Genomic DNA, 22,054 nt, shown 5'->3' with positions numbered 1-22,054 from the left:
ATGCGTATGCAATAATCATATAAACCTATGTAACACATAACTTAGTGGATAGTAGCATAACTCATCGCTTCATATTGCCGATCACAGGCAGCATATGACACAAGTAATAACATCCCTGTGACAATCAGCTGATTTTTGTTTATTTCTTCATAAATGAAATATTTTGTTTTTAATATTCCATTTGCGGCTAAAATGTATAGAATTTTGTTAAATTACTTAAATAAACAAGTACGTTCAATAAGACCGATGACCATAAGTACAAACACTACTTTCCAAGAACCGGAAAATAATTTTATTACGAAAGTGGACAAAGTTGAATTAAGTTTTACAAACGACGAAACTAATAATATATTGAACAAATTAAATAGCCTAACACCAAAGGAGTTTACAAGGTATTTATCAATAAAATAAAAATGTGACTTAATTAAAATATTAATGATTTGAATAGCTACAAAATATCAGCAGCGCGAGCAAGTAAAATAATTGCTTGGCGAGAACACAATGGACCATTTACAGACCTTAAAAGTATTCGTGATATCGATGGATTTGGAGTTAAGGTAGTGAATAAATTTTGTGAGAATTTATTAAAAGAGCCAACATTAAAAAAAGGTGATCATTTGCAAAATAGCTTATTTTATTAAAATAATTTTTAAATTTGTGTCACAGTTAAAACGAATTCACGTTTACGTGCGAGTTCATTCTTAACACCCAATTTAAACGATGAAGTCAAACAAAACATACGGTCATCAGTGGCTATACGAATTAGTGTATCAAGTTTATCATGGTCCCGGTTAGAGCTTCCAACAACTTTAAATTCATCTCCTTGCTTACTAACAGATTGGCAACATTATGAGATTCCAGAAAAGAAGCTACATTTAAGTGAATTAGTTCAAAGTTGCTTAGGTGCCATGGAATTGATTCCTGAAGCAGATTGTTATATTTTTGAAAATCCTCAAACAGCACAACCTACCACAAACCCAGGTAATGCGGAGCAACAGAATATCAATGTGCAAAAGGCACAAATAATAGCCATGTTAAGCTATGCGCTGAGGTCAAGAGGGAGTCACAGCGAAGTCTTGAGCAATGAGACAAAAATAGTTTCAAATGGCAAAGTATATTTCTTACGCCGCTTTTTGGCTGCTCGCATATTTAATCACCTTGTAGGTACAGAGCGTGTGTCAACTGAGGAAACTTTACTGAAGTTAATGCGCATAAATTATAATATTAAAAATAGTCTTTATACTGATGAAAATAGTACTGCAACAGACTCGGAAACGCTGGAAAATCTTAACGGTGCGTCAATATCACGAAATGTGCAGTTTCCACAGAATTTAAGAGAAATGTTTTCTGAAGCTGAACGATACCGTCGAGAATTTTTAGGACAAGCATTGCTAATGAATTTAGCTTTTGTGCGACTTGTACTATTGGAAGATCCAGAAACTGTTGATATTATTATGCGAAATCAAAAAAAAAAATAATAGCAGCATAAAAATTAAGTCTTCGTTATGTGAGTTTTATATTTGTAAATAGAAATATAATAATTTAATTATTGAATAAAAATTTTAATTTTATTATTAAACTTTACTGCTATCATTTATCTCAAGAAATTTTGCTATTAATATAAATCTTACAAGAGAGTCTCAAGATGACTAGACTTTGTTTAAAAAAGGCTCGATAGGGATTCCCCGTAACTCCTAATTTGAGAGAAAAACTCTAAATCAGAGATAATAAAGTTATGACTACGTTATCTCTGGTAAAATAATAGGTGCATTTAGCAGTAATTTGTAGTTGTTTGGCGAAATTTCGTAATGACAGACTTAACTTTTTAAATGTTCTATCACTGTTCTATTTTTATATTATTATGTAAAAAATAACAGATGAAGGATTTAGAAGCACAAATAAAAGTGATTCATTTATTAACAATTGAGACATAGATATAGTGTATGATAGCATAAGGGAGGGTGAACCCTCCTATTAAATATACAGTAAGACTCCGCTTAAAGCCTGGGATACGTTCCATCAAAGTAGAGCGTACTGCGAAATAGTGCTAAACGAGGCTATGTTAACATGTAAATATTGGGGTTAGGGGAAGATTCTATCCTGTGTTTTTAATCTTCTACCTTTTTGTCAAGAAGGCATCTAATGTAGTTTGCGATTTTTCTTTTGTGTTCTGTTAGAAGTTGTTTCTAAGTGGATAAAGCATCTACAATACCTCGCCTTGCTTTTGAACTCCTGCCAAAATTTTAATCAATTTCAAGATATTGGTCCATAATTTCAGTTGTAGTGGTCAAATTCCTTTTCACAAACAATATCGAAAGTTCTTTTTGCTCTTCTTCGTGATCACTACTATCAATATTTTTGTTTTCTTCTTGCTCAATTAATTCCTTGAGCTTATCATTAGAAAAACTATCTGCTGTTTCTTGAACTATTTCTTTGACGTCTTCCACTTTCACCTCACCGGTTTGTTTCGCTAATTCCACTATTTCTATCACTATTTCATTCATATAGAAAGAGGGTTCAATGTCTTCGCTCTTACTTAAATCTAGTCATATATATGTTCTTCCATACTCTTTTCAAAGATCAGTCCAAGAAAGGTGTATGTTTCTACAACATTCATGATATTGTAGTTTTTTCAAAATTCTCTTATTGATTACTTCTCTTCTCCTTCGGTTTTTTCAAACATCTGCTTAAATGTGCGGGTTGAAATAAAAGAGCGCTAAACCGAAACAGCATTAAGCGGGGTCTTACTGTATGTGAAAAGTGGAATTGATTACCTCTATACCGTCTCATGAGCACGAATTGATAGATCAAAAAATTGTATATTTTAATCATATATCAATTTTAAAAAATTACTATATCAGAATACGTCACTTTTGTTTATTGCTACTGACCAACTTTCAAATCGCTAATAGTTCCAATTAGTAAAAATTTGCAATAAAAGTGCGAAAATTATTGTGCCATATTCTGATACAATATCGTACGGTCTACGATGCAGGACACTGTATTAAACTCTGGATTCTTTAGTATTTTGTTAATTTAACAATAATTTATAAATAACTTTATAATAATTGAGTTTAGTTATTTTTCGTTAGTAAATATGTAAGTGTACTATAATTTTTGTGATATGGTCATGAAAAATATCGTACGGTCTACGGCATGTCATACTTTGGTAAACTTAGACAATGTAGATAGACAATGTAGAAAACATAAACGCCACAATAACAAACAACTGATTAATTATAACAATATTACAAATAATATAAAAAACGCAAACAGCTTGCTCAGAGAGAAACACCAAATAATAAATCGATGTTTTTAATAGCTAATATAAATTTAACATAAAATTAAACAAATTTTTATGCTTTTCTGGTTTCTATGAGTTAGAACGGATCACCTTATCGTTTAGGGTACAATAATTCATTTTTGATTTAGTCTGTACATATCGGTTTTCTCTTATTTCGCGGTCTTCATAGAACTATGCGCCTTATGTTGTCCGATAAATAATCTTATACGGCATTTAAACCGTATAATATTTGATACCAAGTACCAGACCTTAGAATTATGTGCATTGCTATATATCACAAGGGTTTTAATATTGCCTATACCTTCCAGAGAGCACTGCTATATATCACAATTGTTTTGATATTGCCCGTACCTTCGAGAGTATGATCTAAAATAGTAATTTTACATATAAGGACCTTGTTACATATATGAAGCCTAGTATCGTGTGGTAACGGTAGTTTTACGTACTTTCTCACCATAATCATAAAGATATGTTATGTAAAGATTTGGTAATAGTTGTCAATTTCGAAGTGGTACCACTATATTCACCATTTTTGGTTGAACCTAAATTCTGTTACTGTGACCAAAATTCAATTAAAATTTCTCATTGGGTCTGAATCTCAAATTCTTAATTAACATCAAATTATTTAACATTTAATGTTAAATGTTAAATTAATTAACATCAAAAACAGCAAAAATTTCAGGTTAGAAGTGACCGTGACCTCTACATAACATGACTACAAGCATAAAACAGGTAGTTTAAATAGACACGGTACGATACAATCTCATGCATTCCGTAGTATTGATATAATACAGGTAACACCACCAAATGCAGTACGATAAGATACTGTCTATGTTTTCTGTGCTTGCTCTATATTGGTATTATTTTAAATAAAATCATTTAAATAAGAGAGTCCAACAGCTTCAATCAGTTTTACCATGATTAGCTGTTTTTGTCTGTATATAAATTTTGACTGTCAAATCATTTTAACAAGAAAGGCTGCAAAGTACCGTGCGGTCAATTGTTTCAAATTCACCAACATTACGGTATGGCCTCTATTTGTTTTATCCAATGCATCGCAATGATAATATTTACCGCAAAGACCATGTTATCTAGAGTGTCATGAGTTCGTCATGAGTAAAATTGTTGCTGTTTTCAATGCAAATTATAAAATTGAGAGTGAGAGAAAAAACAATATGTCTGTTCAAATTTGATCATGAGAGCCGAGGCTATCTGTGCCTCGTCACTTAGGCAAAGCAGTGGTATTGAATAATAAATGTCAACATTTGCCTTATTTAGAAGCAAATAATTATAATTTCTGTGACACTCTACATAACATGCATATTCCATGGTATATTAGATCTACAGACATACATAGAGATCTTAGGATTGACTCAGTGAAAAAATATATCAGAGACAGAGCTCTAAAATTATTCACTAAAGTTGATATGCTAATTAACCCCGCCCTAACAATTCTCAAGTTCACTTCTGAACTCTCAGGAAGATATGCTGATTTAAGGTCCGTCATCAACTAAAAGACAAATAAATGATATGTTTTTTATTTTTAGCCTGGTTAAAGCCTAGTGTGGGATAGAGATAAGCCCCCCAGCCATTATAGAGTAAAAGTGCGTAATAGCACTAACTCAAGAAGAAGAAGAATCAAGAATTCGTCAAATTCAAAAACAGCCAATTTTGACGAGCCCATGACACTTTACATAACATGGCTCTAACGTATCTGGTTGGGTATATCTTAACCTGTAGCATCCCATTTTTCAAATAGGAAATATTAGTAGAAAGCCAAAGCTGTCAAAAATATAAAATTCTTGTATTATTTAAATATCATATTTATTTTAAATATTTCCATAAGTCTATAAATTATAATTATAATATTCCTAAAAGTTTAATAATTTTGTAATATTTCTGCAGTAAATAATGACAACGTATTAGAAATAAAAAATAATTAAATAAAACAAAGAAATTTAAATTTTCAAAATTTTTGTGTTGGTTGCACTAAAATTGACAACTATATTTCGATTACTCTTATCGATTACACGTGATATCGTGTGGCCACGATTACTATTTGTAATTATTAACATCACTAGCCTTAGCAAGCAAACGTGTAATTTTTTATTAGTAGAAAGAAAACACGTCAAAATTAAATTAATAAAGCAGATTAGTCGATAATATTTGCATGTGAAAGTTAAACAAATAAAAAAGCAAACTTTTGACACTTCCCGCATAATTAAGGGGAATATTTTAAGCCATTAATTCGTGAAAAGTTAAAAATCCTTTATTGCAAAATGTCAATAGCTGGGCCAACCAAACAAGAAATAGAAGCTGTTTTCAATCGCTTGAGAATGCAGCCAGCAAATAAAGTATGTATTTTCAAAAGGAACTGTGAGAAGAGGAAATGCTTTGTTCTCTTTTGTGTTTTAAAACATATAATAAAAATAAAATATAAATAAATATAAAATTTGTGTTTACAGTCTTGCTTCGATTGTGCAGCGAAGACGCCTACGTGGTCTTCCGTGACGTACGGCATTTTTATATGCATTGACTGCTCTGCAGTGCATAGAAATTTGGGTGTGCACTTAACATTTGTGCGCTCCACGAACTTGGACACAAACTGGACGTGGTTACAACTGCGACAAATGCAGCTTGGTGGAAACGCCAATGCAGCGCAATTTTTCCGACAACACAATTGTGTCACCACCGACTCACAGCAGAAGTACAATTCACGTGCAGCTCAGTTGTACCGCGATAAACTGGCTTCCTTGGCACAGCAAGCCATGAAGGTGCATGGAACGAAGGTTTGTTAATGAATGCTCAAATTCTTCTAACAAAATGCGTAGGAGTGTTTGTTTGGCACAAAGTAAAAATTTTACTTGTGCTTATTTTATTACTGGTATGACCTACTTTCCGAAGTACTGAAGCCTTGCTCTCAATTCTGTTTAGTATAGAATTGAAGGTTAAAGGCCAAAATAAAAATTCAAGGAAGTTCGAGAAAATAATCAGCTTTGAATTAATTTAACTTATTTCTTTTTAAATATTTGTTTTTAAATTCCTGTTTTATTTATGTTTTTACTGCTTTTAATTGTTCTTAAATTAATTATTTTACTAATTAATTAATTTTGTTTATTTGGCTTTTTAACTAATAATTGTTCGAATTCCCTGCATTGTTGGAACATTTTATTCTATTTAGCTACATTTGGATCACACAACCGATAAAGCAGAAGGCAATGACGTTAACAAAACAACCGCTGAGGAAGAGGATTTCTTCGCTCAGTGCAGTAATGACAATAATAAGGATTCCTTTTTTAATAACAATAATAGCGAATCTAATTTATCGCAAAAGGTAAGTGCTTTCTGCTCCTGGCATGTCTTTTAAAGTTAATTATTTGCTTATCCATTTTAAAAAATTAAAAAATATTAATTTATTGTATAATATATAAAATTATTTAAAATAAAAAAAACGTTCACTAATAAATTTATTTTAATGTAAAAATAGTTGGACTTGAAAGAACCTACAGCAACCGCCGCTGAAAAATTATCACCAGCTGTATCAGGCGCGCCCAGTATAGATTTGTTGAACTCAGCTGTGTCAGCAGCTTCAAAGCCAACCATTGGTGTGCGCAAAATACAACCAAAAAAATCTGGTGTATGTGAATAAATCATATTTATATATAGTTTTTGATTAATTTATTCTAATTTTAGTTGGGAGCACGTAAAGCTGGTGGTTTAGGCGCTACAAAAGTCAAAGCTAACTTTGCGGAAATAGAACATCGCGCAAATCTTGCTGATCAGTGCAGAGAAGCAAACGTTGTTGCTGAAAAACCACGTACTGAACAGGAAGAGTTAGAATCTGTAGCTAGTATGCGGTTAGCTTATCAAGATCTATCAGTACAACGAACGCGTGAAGAAGCCAAACTAAAAACCGTGGATCCGGTAAAAGCAAAACAAATGGAACGTTTAGGTATGGGATTCAATTTACGAGGGTAAGTCTACAAATTATACATTAAATAAACAAATATATTTATTTAATTTTGTAAATCTTATAAATATATGTAACTTCCGTACATTGTGCATTCTGTATATTGGGTTATAGATTTTTTTGTGATTTTCTTAAGTTGTATTGTATTGAAAAATTAAAAGGCGTACCGCTTCAGTACAAAATGGGGAAAAAAGGATTTTGATTATATTGTGCGACTCTGAATTCCCTGTTTTGATTTTTCATCGACTGAGTTTAGGGGTTTGAGCTCAAGTACTTAACTCGTTTTTCTTCTAGACATCCTGGTCTCTTTTTACAATGTGTTGCATTTAAATTGAGATTTTAATAGGTTTCTAAGAAATTGTTTAATATAAGAGGTATGAATTTTGTTTCTTCAGGAACTTGCTATCTACAAATAGTAAATAAATTTATAAATAAATATATATTTTTATTTATCTATTCCACTCTTATAAAAAGCAGCAATTTTTTAAAAGATAAAAGATTTTAAAAGATTTGAAAGATTTTTTAAAAGAAATATTTGAAAAATTCTTTCGTTTGATAGGACGATAATTTGGGAAAGGATGTACAAGGTTGAAAAAAAGAAAAGGAAAGGAATTCAAGAAAGGATGTCTAACGCAAAAATGTTTTATCTAGTGATTTATAATAAGTTTAACTTTAACAGCAAATTAACAAAACTCCTACTCAGAACATACAACTCAAGTACGACTTTGGATCAGTTGGCTAATGAACACTGACTCTGAGCTTTAAATTTGGCAGGGCATGCGTTCACCCTTGGTACTTGCAGTGTCAAAAAAAATTTTTACGAATAATTAAATATAAGACACATAATTCCAAGACCACTGATGATGGATATTTGGCAATACTCGAAACAGCTGCATTGTCAGCCAAAAATTCAATTATTGAAAATAATATAAAAAGAATTTTTGTTGTAGTGGTTCACTACTATTCAAAACCCCTCTATAACAAGTTTACTATAGAGACAAAATTAGTATCTTCTAAAAAATTTGGATAAATGCTGAAACTTTAAACCGCTATTGCGAGAGACTTAGATGTGTAGAAGAAACAGTAGTTGCAGATTTGAGTCTAACAAGATATAGTTATAGTTTTGTTTGATCTTGTAATATTAAAAGATATATAAGAATGTTATGGTGCGTTAACATTATTTGAAAAAAATTGTAGAATATGTATTTAGATTTGACAATAAACAAATAAAGACTAAAGCAACAAAAATTTAACACATAGATCTTGTCCACCATAACACATGGTGGTATAGTCTTTGATGGCAGTAGTGAATAGCGCATGATCGTCTTGATTGACAAATAGCTCCGAATCGTTGTTATTACTCGTAGTGATCTATATAGTAGATAAAAAGAAAGTAATTATAAATTCGAACACATAGTTAAAGTTATGATATACTTGGGTACAGGACGTGTGAAAGCGAAGGGTATTATTTGGGAACATGAGTGGATAAGGGATTGGTAGGATTTTAATTAAAGCAGGTTAGGATATACTTGGGTAAAGGAAATGTGAAAAGAAAAGGAATTGTTTGGAAATAAGAGTGTATTAGGAATGGGTAGGATTTTGATTGAAATTAACTTGAAATAATATTTGCTAGAAAAATGTAACAAGTTTAATGGAACGGAGCCAAAGACCAATTGGATTCAAACTGATTTGAAACTTCTTATATGTTAGCGGATGGCGATTTTAAAGTTTCAAATTCTATTTTAGTCAAATGCTTTACTGTGATCGATTTTAAAACCTTTACAGTATTTTTCCACTTGCAATATTTAAATTTTAGCTTCAATTTAAAAATACAATCTACCACTTGAATTTGTTTCGATATATAAATATTGTTAAAAGTTTGAATTATTTTATTAATTTCATTATATTATTAAATTTTTCTTTACAGCAATGATATATCCCATTCAGCTATTAGTGACATGGAAACCATACAACAGGCAGCAGCTCCTAAAACTGTAACCCAACCAAAATTATCCGGATTCGAGAGTGACAATTTCTTTAATGATTATAGTCCATCAATGTACAGCGGAAGTGGTAACAGTACATCTCCCACTTCCAAATTAGATAAACAGGAATTGGAAATTATGGGCTTTGAGACAATAGAATCACATCATTCCAACATTTCTTCCATGTTTTCAACTCCAGATAACGATGTTAAATTGAATATGAATAAGTCAGCTAAACCTGCTTTAGCAGGATATGATACAAGCTATTCACGTAAACCACATACTAAAAATAAAAGTACCCCTGATGACGATAATGCTGCACAAAAGAAGTTTGGAAGTGCAAAAGGATTCGGTTCCGATCAATTCTTTGGAAATGATAAAGTTGAAGCTGATGTATCCACAAATTTGTCAAGGTTTCAGGGATCGAACAGCATTTCATCGTCAGATTACTTTAGCGATGGTAGTAGTCAGTTAAATCGTGGTTCCAGGGGTAAGCTAAACTCATTAATTAAATTCACAAAAAATAATATCTAAATTTTTTTGTAGGTTATAATACTGGAGTAAACTTCCAAGCACCTGATTTGGATGATGTTAAAGAGAGCGTACGACAAGGAGTACACAAAGTAGCCGATCGTTTGAGTTCATTAGCTGTAAATGTGATGAGTTCAATTCAAGATAAATACGGCAACTGATAGTATCTGTGTTCGTAACCATACTTCATTTTATCTGATCTGATCTGATATGATCGTCTAATCTTATTAAATTGTTAAAGCAAACAATAATAGTAAAAAGTGTAAATGAAAGAAATGTTTGAGTAAATAACTCGTAATTCCAATTTATACAAATATATATATTCATAATATTGCATTGAACACAATTAACTCATACATTAACAATAAATATTTGAAACAATCAATAAACAATAAAAAAACTAGTTGCACTGGCGATGCTGAGGAGCATTTAATTTGTGCAACTAATGAACAAATTATGGCGCTTTTAGCAAAGTCTCTCATAGCTTTGTCTTACTTGACTTGACTTAGTGTTTAAATAAATTTTAATGATGTTATGTTGTAAGTAAATAAACACATCCTTTATGATGGTGCATATTTGGAGATAATTATGTTCAACGCTAATAATACACAATATGGCAAACATTTAAAATCATTATTAAATTTAAAATTGTTATGTGACTAGAGGAATAAATATGTTTTCGAATTTTGTTTTATCTTTAATAAAAAAATTTTTTGTCAAACTCTAAGACTTAAACTTAGTCAAACTTAAGACATTTCTTCGAACAACAATTTTAAGCTCTGTTTGAGATGAATTCATTTTATTAATAATTTCACATATTGATATATAAGAAAACAGAATTTAATGTGTATATATATTTTTTCTTTTATTATTCCAAGAGTTTTTATTGAAATGTATTTACTTTATTCAAAAATGTATATTTTAAATAAAGAACACACAAAGTTAATTGTTATTGGTTTTGAATCAAATTAATGTAAATTAAATAAAAAATATATAGGTTTAATAAATAAATTTAAATTCTTTTTAAAGAACCCATATTGTTAAATATGTAATCATTAAAAAATGTAATATATTATTTAGATGTAGAATGAGTTTTAAAAAATTTCAGTTTAAATTACAAAAGATTTACATTTTTGAATTAACTTAAATTTAAGTTCTTACTCGCCATCTACACTGGCTAGACATGACAAGATTTTTGTATTTACGTTTATATTTTCAATAACACAAATATTTGTCATGTTATGTAGAGGTATGTAGAGTGTCATGGGCTCGTCAAAATTGGCTCTTTTGGGTTATGACAAATATGTACGTTATGTGGAGTGTCATAGAAATTGTCAAAATTTGCTTCCAAAAGGCACAAATGTTGGCATTTATCAATAACACAACCTTGTCTAAGTGACGAGGCACATATAGTATCGGCTCTCATGACCAAATTTGAACCGACATATTGTTTTTTTTCTCACATTCAATTTTAAAATTTGCATTGAAAACAACAACAATTTTGTTCATAGCGATCCTATGATATTATATGGCATGGCCCTTAGCTGACAAAGTTCAAAAATAATAAGTATGTGCATTTTCTATTTCTAGTATTTGCAAATTCTAGCCATTGAAGATGCTGAGTTAACATATGTCAAAAAATTAGAGCTTTAAATATAATTCGAACCAAATGCTCCAGCGCAGTGACCTAAAACATTATACGTTGTTGATGTTGTTGTTGTTGTAACAATGTTGTTGTTTATAATGTTTATTTATTACACTCCTTTTACACATATTAGTAGTTGCAAGTTTCATATATTGAACGTAGAATAATATAAGATTTTATTGCTATTTCTTTTTTCCATATCCCTATTAGGGCTCGTGTCTCTTTGTAGTAAAATACCAAAATTTTTAGTCCTGTGTTGTAGATTCTCAGTAGTGCTTGAATTAAGACTAATTGTTATAAATGTCAAAATGTATCAATATATAATTGTCAGGCGATCATAAAGACAATAACGGCGCAGACCACCTTTTTTTAGAAACGTACATAAAGGCAAGAGCACCTATGACTAACTACAGGCCAAAAGATACCTTATGTTCTAGGAACATAGAAGCGAAAAGAAAACGACAAAGCTCCAGAAAAACTCGCAACAGAAAAATTACCAATTTTGTACTTTCTCTCGTTTGAAAGAACTGTAGATTAAGATTAGTATATTTACGAGAAACTGTCTTTTAAGAGTGCACGCTCACAAGATGGGCTTGATGGAAAAAGACAACAGCGGAAAATGCAACTTACCTGAAACAGAAGAGTGTTAGAAACAACGGGTACTAATCGTCCGTTATAATTCTTGAATTTAAAAAGATGGCCAACATTTTCTGCTAAACAGACAGCACACTATTATAAACCCGTACAGAAGTACACAGTTTTCAATAAGACTAAAACTACTTCGTCAAGAGTTTTCGTTAACCTTGTCTTGATGACAAACAGCTTCTCTGCTGAATATTGCTAAATATAGGAAGAAGAAACAGTAGGATTATGTATTCAACAGGAAAAAAACAATTGCAAATATACAGCATGCCGTGATATTTTAAATTAATTCTTAAAAATGGTTTCAATTAAATTTTTGTTGAAATTCATTTAATTCGGTCAAAATTATGGTTTCCGTTAACTTTTGGGCTTCTCAAAATTAGTCTTCCATTGAAAAACCTAAAAGATCGTTTCAATGTGAAATCATTGAAATTTTAAAACAACTTTTCGGACTCGGACGAAAAATCGTTATCAATAGAATGGCAACAACACAACGTAGAGGAGGTTATGATTATAGAGTTTCAGCAATTCAGAACCTCATAGAACATCTTGATGAAGAACTAAAGCAAATGAGTACGAAGGTTTGGGTACCGAAAACTAATGTGAACGCAAATACTGCTAATAACGCTCAAAAAAACAGCTTAAACGCTTACCGCACTCCTATTATGAGTCTTACGAGAGCACCAAAAATTGAGAACATACGGAGTACAAATTACCAGTTTCAACTTGTGTCCAGTACTTATAATGAGCGTGTGTTGAGGGCGTGCCAAAATAGACGAATTTTCATGGTTTCTGGAAATTTTCATTCAATACGCAGGGCGTTGCGAACACGCGGTTGGATAGAAAAATTACCTTCAAACTTCTATCCAAGAATACAAGCACTTTCAGAGAGTACTATAATGAGTTCTGCTAAACCTGGAAATGACTATGAAAAAGTGCTATTATCGAAGCGTTTACATAATTGTCCGGCTTTTTTTATATGGCAATACGCTAATGCCTATGATTGGTATAAAGACGTCTTACCTTATAGAAATCGCATACGTCGTAATCGGGAATTGGATTTTACCACAAAAGTTGGTTTAATCGGTTGCTCCGAACAAAACTTATGGAATCGTGACAATAGTTCACCTGGCATGAATTATCCTCGTTTTTACCGGCTTGGTAGTTCAGCTGAAGAGCGTATAGCATTTATTTCTGACTACTTTAAGACACAATGCCGCAGCCTGATTTTGTACCTGTGGGAATCTCGCGCTAACTTGCAAGATATGGTAGATGAGGATAATGGATCCGTCCCGGGATTCATTGTTCGAGACGCCGTAAAATATGTTGAAGATCAACTTAACGATAAAATGGAAGACGAAGCAGAAAAAAGTCAAGCTGAGTTACAAGTGTTTATAAATTTTTGTTGTAGAGTAATGTTCTACAAAGAGAAGCTCAAAGCAACTGCAGATTATATTTCTGAAAGAATTCAAAGTGGAATTAATGCTATTAAGAAACTACAAATTACACATCCAGACTACAAATGGGATGGTCAACGAAATTTGTGGATTCTAAAACCAGGTTATCAGTGTCGCGGAACTGGTATTGTCATACGAAGAGGACTTGATGATATTCTAGAATATGCCAGAAGAAATACTAGCAGGTGGTATATTGTACAAAAATATATCGGTAAGTGAATAATAAATTGTTCTCAAAAATTTGATTAAAATGCTTGTTTCGATTTTCAGAAAAGCCACTTCTTATATTCAACACTAAATTCGACATACGTGTTTATATGTTGGTCACCATTAGTAGTGATACATTGACTGTCTGGTTATATAAAGATTTTTATCTAAAGTTCAGTTCTCAGCAATTTAGTCTAAGCGACTTAAGAGAGTCGATACATTTGACAAATCACACCGTTCAAAGGAAATATAAAAACGACATAAATAGAGATAGAAGGTTGCCACCTTGTAATATGTGGAATTCCATCAAGTTTCTTAGTTATCTCAGGTATGTGAATTCTCAAGAAGATATCTGGTACAATAAAATACTTCCCGGATTTGAACACAGTTTGTCTGCTGCAATAAAAGCAAGTTTTGATTGCTTGCGGCTCGTTGAAAATTCATTTGAGTTATTTGGATGTGATTTTATGTTAGATGAATCGTTCAATCCCATATTATTGGAAATTAATGCAACACCTGATATGTCTCCTTCAACTGATGTAACGGCTTTCTTATGTCCAAATGTGCTCACTGATTTAGTTAAAGTTGTTGTTGATTATTCTCAAAATTCGGAAGCACCTACGGGACATTTTGACCAGATAATGAAGGTAGATTTCAAGGCAAACAAATCGAAACCAGTTGCTTATGTCAGCGTTAGTGGATTACCATTACCAATAGGAAAGCCTCTGGTGAATACTGCAAAGACATCAATCTTAAAGAAATCTACCAATTTACCAAAGGCTAGCATAAGTGCAAAACCACCTAGTACGGTAGCTGCAAAAAGGAGCAGTACTGCAACTCCAAAGAAATTGTCAACTAATGGTAATATTTTTAAATTTTTCCTATATATAAAAATGATATGTAATGTTTTTTTATAGCCTCTAAAACCGTGAGTAATGCTTCAAAAAACAAAGATATTAAACGACCGATTCCGAAGAAAAAAGTTGTTGTGAAACGAACAAATATCCCATCCAAATAGTTATAATTTATCTAAAACCAGAACTACAATCACATTTGGAAAATAAACAGAAATATTAAGGAAGATGTGCACTAAATATGATAAAAATTAACTTTTTTAATCTAGAGATATTATTTAATTTGATAAGACTTATTTAGTGAATGAAATTGGATAAATCTGTGAATATACTGGAAAAAAGTGACGATAGTTTTTTGCAGTAAGAAAAAATATAAAGGAATTGGTTATTTGGTAATAGATATCGGAAAAATATATGGATATTTGGATAAATTAATAATGCTCTGCACTCTATAATGTCGACCTATATACAAAATATGCCATCAGTATTAAAATTAAGAAATAGATATCCCCTCTGTCGATGTTAAATAAGTAAAACTAATCAAATATGCCAAAGCTGCCTTTTAATATTGAGTAAAGACAAGTCACTTAAATCCAGAATAAACAAAATTAATTTAAGATCCCAAAAGAAATTGAAGACTATAATTTAACTTTGATGATCGAAATGGCTGCATAAGAATTGAACATCTGGCAAGCTAGAATTGGAATTAAAGAATTTTACTATCATCTCATAGATGGTAATATTCTTCAATAGAATAGTGACTTGCGATAAAGCTATATTTCAGTAGTCATTGTTAATTTAGATAGTACACTTTAGATATAAGTTATTTGAACGCATAAATCCATATGTAATGAAACAACTGTATGTTATACATAAAATGCTTTCCCAAATGGATCACCTTTATAATTAAAACAGTAATTTTCATAAAAACGAAAAGGATATGTAAGTAAATTACATGTCACATCTAACATATTGCTTTAGATGGTTTAATTTAATATGTTCATAAATCTAGATTTTTTAAAATATTAATGTACAAATATAGTAATAATATTTAAAATAAACAATAAATTACGCAGTAGAGAGTCCGAAAAAAGGTTATTTCATTCTATTTAATCCATCATATTGGGTTTGTTTAGATAAGTAGGTTTACCAAACATTATACGTTTCTCCCACATATGAGGATCATTTATCATTACGAGTGTAACTTGAAATCATGAAGAGTAATATTAGATACTTTCTCTTTTCTGGCATTTATTAGGACTAATTTGATGAATATGGAGTCAATCGTTCATAACTTCAGAATTTCTCAGCATATTTGGTTTTGCAGAGATGATAGTCTTTTATTACGAATTCTGGGAAGGAAAATAGTGTTATTATAAAAACTGTGTGAACTCATGGGAAGTTCAGAGTTCTGCATTTTTATTAGCATTTCCAGAAATTAAATTATTTTAGGATTTTTATAGCTTGTGTGGATGTCCCTTTGCAAGCCAGCGTATTTTCTTAAAATACCAGAAAGTACTGAACAGATTGCAGTTCTTTTTGAAATTCCAAAGCCAAAATACTAAATAGTTCAAATTAAAATTTTGTTTATCGTTTTTATTTAAATTAATTGGTCATTTGAACAATTTTTAAAAAATTTTGGTAAAAAGTCGGATAAAGTTCGTAATTGTCTAAAATTAATAATTAAAAAAAAAGTTTCTTAGCAGCAACGGAAATTTTCAAGGTTTTGCAGTACTAAATTGTGTTTCGGAGATTAAAAGTAATTGCTATAGGCATCAGTCATTTTAAAATTAATGTAATTTGCTTGGGCGGACACGGGCACGTGCGGCTTCAGGGGAACCGTATGCGATAGCATGACTTGTGGCTGAACCACCTTCACCTGTGCTGAAGGAGTTAGCAATAGCAATTGCACCACCGTTGGTGCCACCGAAATCAATTGGGAAGAAAGTACCTGCTGGCAATGGTTTTGCTGGTTTGGATCCCTGTGCGGCCTTAACTGGTTTAACTGGTTTCTTAGCGACTGGGCGGCGTGCATTGGGAATGCGAGCTGGGTGTTTGGGTACTACAGGTACGGGTGCAACATCGGTTTCATCATCTTCTTCATCCTCTTCGACTTGAGCCACAGCAACAGCATTTTCAGCTTCATCTTCAGCAACTTCCTCGCCTTCAGCAGATTGATCAAGTTCTACGTAGACCTTCTTTTTCGAAGGCAAGTAACGTCTAGCTGGGGTGGCAACGGGGGCAATTGGTGCAGGAGCGGGCAAATCGGCAGCAACTTCAACTACTGGCACAACAGGCACTTCAGGAACTTCAGGTTCAGTTTCGGCAACTGCAGCGGCATCAAAGTTATAGTCACGTGGTACTTTAGCCTCATCATTGCTTGCAATGACTCCCTCTTCATCAGCAGCGACTGGAGCAGGTTCTTCTACGGCTGGAGTAGCTACATCGGCAACATCATCAGCAACTGGTGTTTGTGGTAAACTTTCCTCAGGATATGCTTCAGCAATGGAATGAGCTACATGAGCACCAGCAGCACCTAAGACATCTTCGTTACGTTCTTCTTCGGCAACGATATCAACAGTTGGGCCTGCGGCGGCAACAGCACCATCTGCATGATTACAATCTTTATTTGACATTTTAAATAAGCAATTTATTAACTATAAAAAAGGGGTAATTTCTTTAGAAAGAAATAACCCCTTCAGATACCTACCCTCTAAGTAAGTGCTAGTGGCAACACTTTCTCCGGCAACTAAGGCAGCGGCAGCCTGTGTAGAACGAGCATGAGTACGGGATGGCTGTACATATTGCACATACATCATACGTTGTGGTCCGGAGTACCATTGTGCGGGTTGTTGATAATAAACCATTCCTGTTAAACGATATCCATTATTAAAATTCGTTTGAAGTCATTTAAGAAAATTAAGAATGACTTTTTATATGTTTAAAATTTTTCACAATATAATCACACTTCAGCACTCTGGGAGTGATTTTTTCTTTATATTTTTAATTAATTTTTTTGGGTGTCACATACTTTTTTTAGCTGGCAGAGCTGAGCCGGTTCCCGCTAATCCAACGATCACCACGATTAATATCAATGTTGCACTGAACTTCATTTTAAAAGCGGTTCCTTTTTAGCACAAATAAAAATTTAATAATTTAATCCTTTAGAAATTATAGCAGACAAAAATAGATTTTTCACACTGGAGCTAAACTTAACACTTAAGTTTCCACCAAAGAAGTGATGTCTTCCACAAATTCGCGTTAGATTTATATACGAAATGCTCGATTCGCAAAATCACACGCCACATATACGAGTTTATCCAAAATTTTTATTTATTTATTTATTTTTTTAATGACATAAGACGATCAAAGTCGCTGCTACTATAAATCCGGAGTGGTTGGAGCTGCTTAGCATGCAGAGAACGTTCTATTGTATCCGCACTATAAGTCAGAGACAACAACTACGTACGCCAATAAAACAACTCGCGTTTGATGTATTGAAATTGGTCAGTGCGAGTTGTTAGTGTGTCAGGTTGATCGGACAAGTGAACACTTCAACACTTCTATTGAGATTATGGATTAAAAGGGCATTGATAGGAGTTGGGACAAAGTGTATGATTGATTTAATTATTTTATATGCACGTTTGCAAATGTTTAGCATAATTTTGACTAGACAATTTTCTACTTTTATAGAAATAAATTTTTGACGATTTGGAAGAAGAAGGTTTTCGGTTACTAATAAATCATAGGAAGAAAGTTGACGTAAGAAGAAAGAAGAAGTTCTTTAAGAAGAAAATAGAAAAAATTTAAAAACGTGAGATTAATAACAAATTATTAAAAAATTAAAAATATTTATATATAATATATTATATATGTTCAATTTTATAATAAAAATTAATTAAATAAAACATTTTAAACAGTTGATTATACGCAATTTATATGTACTCTGTTTTTACAATGTAGCTTACATATATGTAATTATCTTTAACAGGTAATTAAAATATTCTACAATTCTTAATAGTGGGTTGATGAAAAAATATTAGGCGGTTTTAATAAAAATTTGAATTTTCGTTCTGATTTTAAAAACAATTTTATTAATCTTTACATTGTAATGAAATATTTTCTTATTATAGATAATTGAGAAATACCTAGGAGAATCTGTAAAGAATGAACGTATAAGTTTTCACCGTCCTTTTTTGCATTACTTTTTTACAGTCTATTTAATTTCAGATAGGAATAAATTATAATTTGATAGTGTAACATCAGTACCTAACACTGGTTAAGAAAAACTTTCTGTCTTTCAAATTTTGTCAGGGCATGAAAGATGCGTTTGGTAGAATAGTCACGATGAAATACAACACATTTTGAACTTTTTTCATGTTTTAAATCTATTAATTTGTGATAGTAAAAATTCGAATAAGTCGAATTCCACAGATTCATGGAAAAATGGTATTTGTTTAAAAAGGATGGTCGTTAATGAGTCAATCATCAATAATTTGATGTTAAACTTTATTTACATTAATTCATAAAAATTTTATTTATTTTTATCAGAGTGTAATCAAAAAGTGAATTATCACATGAATGATAGGAAAGTTTACGGGTGGGTCAAACCAACATTAAAGATAACGCGTTGTGTAAGCGTCGTAAAGGATTAAAGAAATTGTGCTTGCTAATAGAAAAATTATGATTAATCGAATTACTGAAGAAATATGAATAGATACGTCATAAGTAGAAGGATGTTTACGAATGTTTTGGACATGTAATTGGTTGAAACTAAATTTGTTACCAAAAATTAATTGCGTTTCCTATAGCTTTCCAACAGATAAAACATAATATCATTGTAATGTCACAACTACACTATTTTCTAGGCATGGCACCCTATGATTTTAACAATACTCCAGGCATGACAAAGTTAAGAATAGATGAGATAAAGGCATAATCGTAAGATTAATTTAAGATCCTATCTAAAAAGGCGCTTTAACGTTGTTAAAGAAGCAATGCTAATATATCTAAGTGCATTATATTAAAGGGTCTTATTTTAAAGGATAGAATAGTAACAGCCGATACTTAGGTACCCATTAATTCATGTGATACCCAAACATCACATAAAATATCAAATAAAGTTTGATTGACTGAAAACCATCAGTGAAACGATGCTGAAAGCAAATTATTATGGGCGATGAAAAATGAACCAAATACGATAATAACTAAAGCGAAATAGTCATATGGTCAATAGCCGTTGACCCTCCATATATGACTTCCAAGCTTGAATTGACGACAAAGAAGGATGCGTTGAAAGTTTGGTAAGATTGGAAAAGAATTGTCTATTACGACCTACTATACCCTGGAGCAACGGTTAATTCGGTGCTCTGTTGTTCATAACTCCATCACTTGAGTAAAACAATCAAAGAAAGTTGACCAGAATTAGTTAACAGAAAATGAGTTGAGTTCCATCATGATAATGCCAAAGTACACACATCTTTGATGATTTAGAACAAATTGACGGAATTGATTGGAAAGTTCTTTTGCATCCACTATATAGCCTGGACCTTAAACATTCTGCCTACTATTTGTTTTGGTCTCGCAAAAAAAAAAAAATTGGTGGACTGAAAAGCCATTGAAAATCGCTTGTACAAGTTTTAAGCCGATAAACTACAAAACGTTGATGGAATTATAAAGCTACTCGAAAAATTGCAAATATTAATAACGGCCAATCTTAACTTTATTAAAATTATATTTAAATGAAGTATATTTTTGTTAAAAAATGTACTAAAAATGAGGACTACTTTTTATATCACCCAATATAAATAAGACTATAATAAATATTTTGTGAAGTGACTGTTTGTCACTTATTTAATGTTTTATATTAGGGGTATTCACTCACATTACAAGGTGCATGAAATGCACAGATTGCGCGAGGTTGCAATGGACAACAACTAAATAAACGCAAAAAGTTTCTTGCAATTGCTTTCAATCTTGCTATACCAAAACTCATGTACATATGCTTGCAACGATGCAAAAAAGAAGAAAAAACAGCTGTTTTATGTTTGTTGCTTCTCATGTGGATGTGGTACTCTGCAAAAACAGCTGTTTTATTTTGATGTTACAATTCGGCAGCAGAGGTGTTCTCGCACGCTTGCAATTTCTTGCAATCGTCTTGCATTTCGTGCACCTTGCAATGACTTTGCAAGACAGAGTGAATATGTTATATGTTTTGCCGATATCACTTAGCAATGATTTTAAGTAATTCGTTTTGCCAAGATAGTTGGCGAATCTAATCGTTTGTTATTATCACTTAACCATGATAGCTTGTTATTGTTGATTGGTCAAATCGAGTAATTCGCCTGGTTGAAATAATATAACATACGCCTGTACAAGGTAATCGGCGAATTCGAACATAGCTAGAATAAAATATTCACATCTCAAATGAGGTGTTCCCAAGTATAATTAAAAGCGCAGTAAATTTTGCTACTGATCTGTTTATAAATCGTGGGTGTTGGTGTTTTATTCTGTGATTATTTTTGTGTTTACAATGAGTTCGAGCTTATTTCTTTCCCGTATATTCCAAAAACGATAAAACGATTTATCTCTGATTTGTTTTTTATTGTCTCAACATTGCTCATTAAATATTGGCACATGTTGGCAATAAAAAGGCAGCAAACATTGTTAAGGTCATTTAATGTACGGCAAAGGTTCCCTTGCGAATAATGATGTGAATTCCTAGGGATTTTTGCGAAACATACTCTGAAGTGGGTGAAGTGGGTGCAGTGGGGGAGTTTTGGGTTACTAAAATATTTAAGCGCGTGAAAAAAATAAAAAACCCATTCATGTTAAAAGCCGAGCTGAATTTCAAAATTTGTTTTTTATGTTTTTTAATATCAGAATTAAAAACAAAACTGATAGGAAGTCAGATCTGCGCTTATAGATATTGAAACACCGGTACATATATTGTGTTTATTGTTTTGTTTCGGAAGGTTTTTATATGCCGAAGTCGTATTTGAAACAAGAGCTTCAAAATTAAAAAACACTAAAGCATGCTGTAGTGTTAAAAGTAAAACAAATTCAAGAATTCCGAGGCAGATATTAAAAAGCACTTATAAGAAAAAATGAGTCGAATTGAAAAATGAATCATAGAAGAACTTCATTTGCTCCATAGGCCTTTGCTTATGGATTCCTCTTTATTGGATTGTGTGTTGGATTGTGATTTGAGGCGTCATCGCCATCTGTTAACGTCATAAGTTTCAAGTGAAGAAATTTTTTCATACTCGTAGTTTTGCAGTAATGAAAAATGCATTACCGCTCCGTATCTCCTTGTGTGGTGGGGGCGCTTGCACCATCGCGAAATCATGAGAAATTGCCTTTTAAAAATCAATTAACGTAAACGCATGCGTGACACGCAGCGCATTGCGTGCTTTGATTCCGTCACGACTCAAAAACTTCATTAAAAAATGAAAAAAAA

The 22,054-nt window shown here is 32.0% G+C and overlaps 4 protein-coding genes across 5 annotated transcripts; 3 read left to right on the top strand and 1 right to left on the bottom strand.

The window, feature by feature from the left end:
- The first annotated feature begins 58 nt into the window (after positions 1-58).
- On the top strand, positions 59-1,506 carry LOC119668732. Its single transcript, XM_038078336.1, has 3 exons — positions 59-392; positions 449-609; positions 667-1,506. The coding sequence occupies exons 1-3, from the start codon at positions 154-156 to the stop codon at positions 1,476-1,478; spliced, it is 1,212 nt and encodes a 403-aa protein (XP_037934264.1). The 5' UTR covers positions 59-153; the 3' UTR covers positions 1,479-1,506.
- A 3,742-nt stretch (positions 1,507-5,248) lies between these two features.
- LOC119668731 (ADP-ribosylation factor GTPase-activating protein 2) lies at positions 5,249-10,289 on the top strand. The gene is made up of 7 exons (XM_038078335.1): positions 5,249-5,658; positions 5,770-6,093; positions 6,486-6,638; positions 6,792-6,941; positions 6,998-7,278; positions 9,202-9,749; positions 9,806-10,289. Exons 1-7 carry the CDS (start codon positions 5,584-5,586, stop codon positions 9,949-9,951), a joined length of 1,677 nt encoding a protein of 558 aa, XP_037934263.1. The 5' UTR covers positions 5,249-5,583; the 3' UTR covers positions 9,952-10,289.
- Positions 10,290-12,391: 2,102 nt separating this feature from the next.
- On the top strand, positions 12,392-15,100 carry LOC119668728 (tubulin glycylase 3B-like). The gene is made up of 3 exons (XM_038078333.1): positions 12,392-13,745; positions 13,805-14,602; positions 14,659-15,100. Exons 1-3 carry the CDS (start codon positions 12,557-12,559, stop codon positions 14,757-14,759), a joined length of 2,088 nt encoding a protein of 695 aa, XP_037934261.1. The 5' UTR covers positions 12,392-12,556; the 3' UTR covers positions 14,760-15,100.
- A 1,124-nt stretch (positions 15,101-16,224) lies between these two features.
- On the bottom strand, positions 16,225-17,819 carry LOC119668727 (magnetosome-associated protein MamJ). Of its 2 annotated transcripts, none has more exons than XM_038078331.1 (3): positions 17,627-17,819; positions 17,306-17,464; positions 16,225-17,218 (listed from the first exon to the last, which is right to left on the bottom strand). In XM_038078331.1, exons 1-3 carry the CDS (start codon positions 17,706-17,708, stop codon positions 16,386-16,388), a joined length of 1,074 nt encoding a protein of 357 aa, XP_037934259.1. In that variant the 5' UTR covers positions 17,709-17,819; the 3' UTR covers positions 16,225-16,385. The 2 variants fall into 2 exon arrangements, with proteins under 2 accessions (XP_037934259.1, XP_037934260.1); XM_038078332.1 differs by having other exon boundaries at positions 16,225-17,203.
- Between the last annotated feature and the right edge of the window lie 4,235 nt (positions 17,820-22,054).

Source organism: Teleopsis dalmanni, chromosome 1, assembly GCF_002237135.1.
Source record: "Teleopsis dalmanni isolate 2A chromosome 1, ASM223713v2, whole genome shotgun sequence".
In the NCBI taxonomy this organism is placed as follows: Eukaryota; Metazoa; Arthropoda; class Insecta; order Diptera; family Diopsidae; genus Teleopsis; species Teleopsis dalmanni.
Note: the sequence above shows the minus strand (reverse complement) of the source record. Positions and strands in the feature narration are given on the sequence as shown.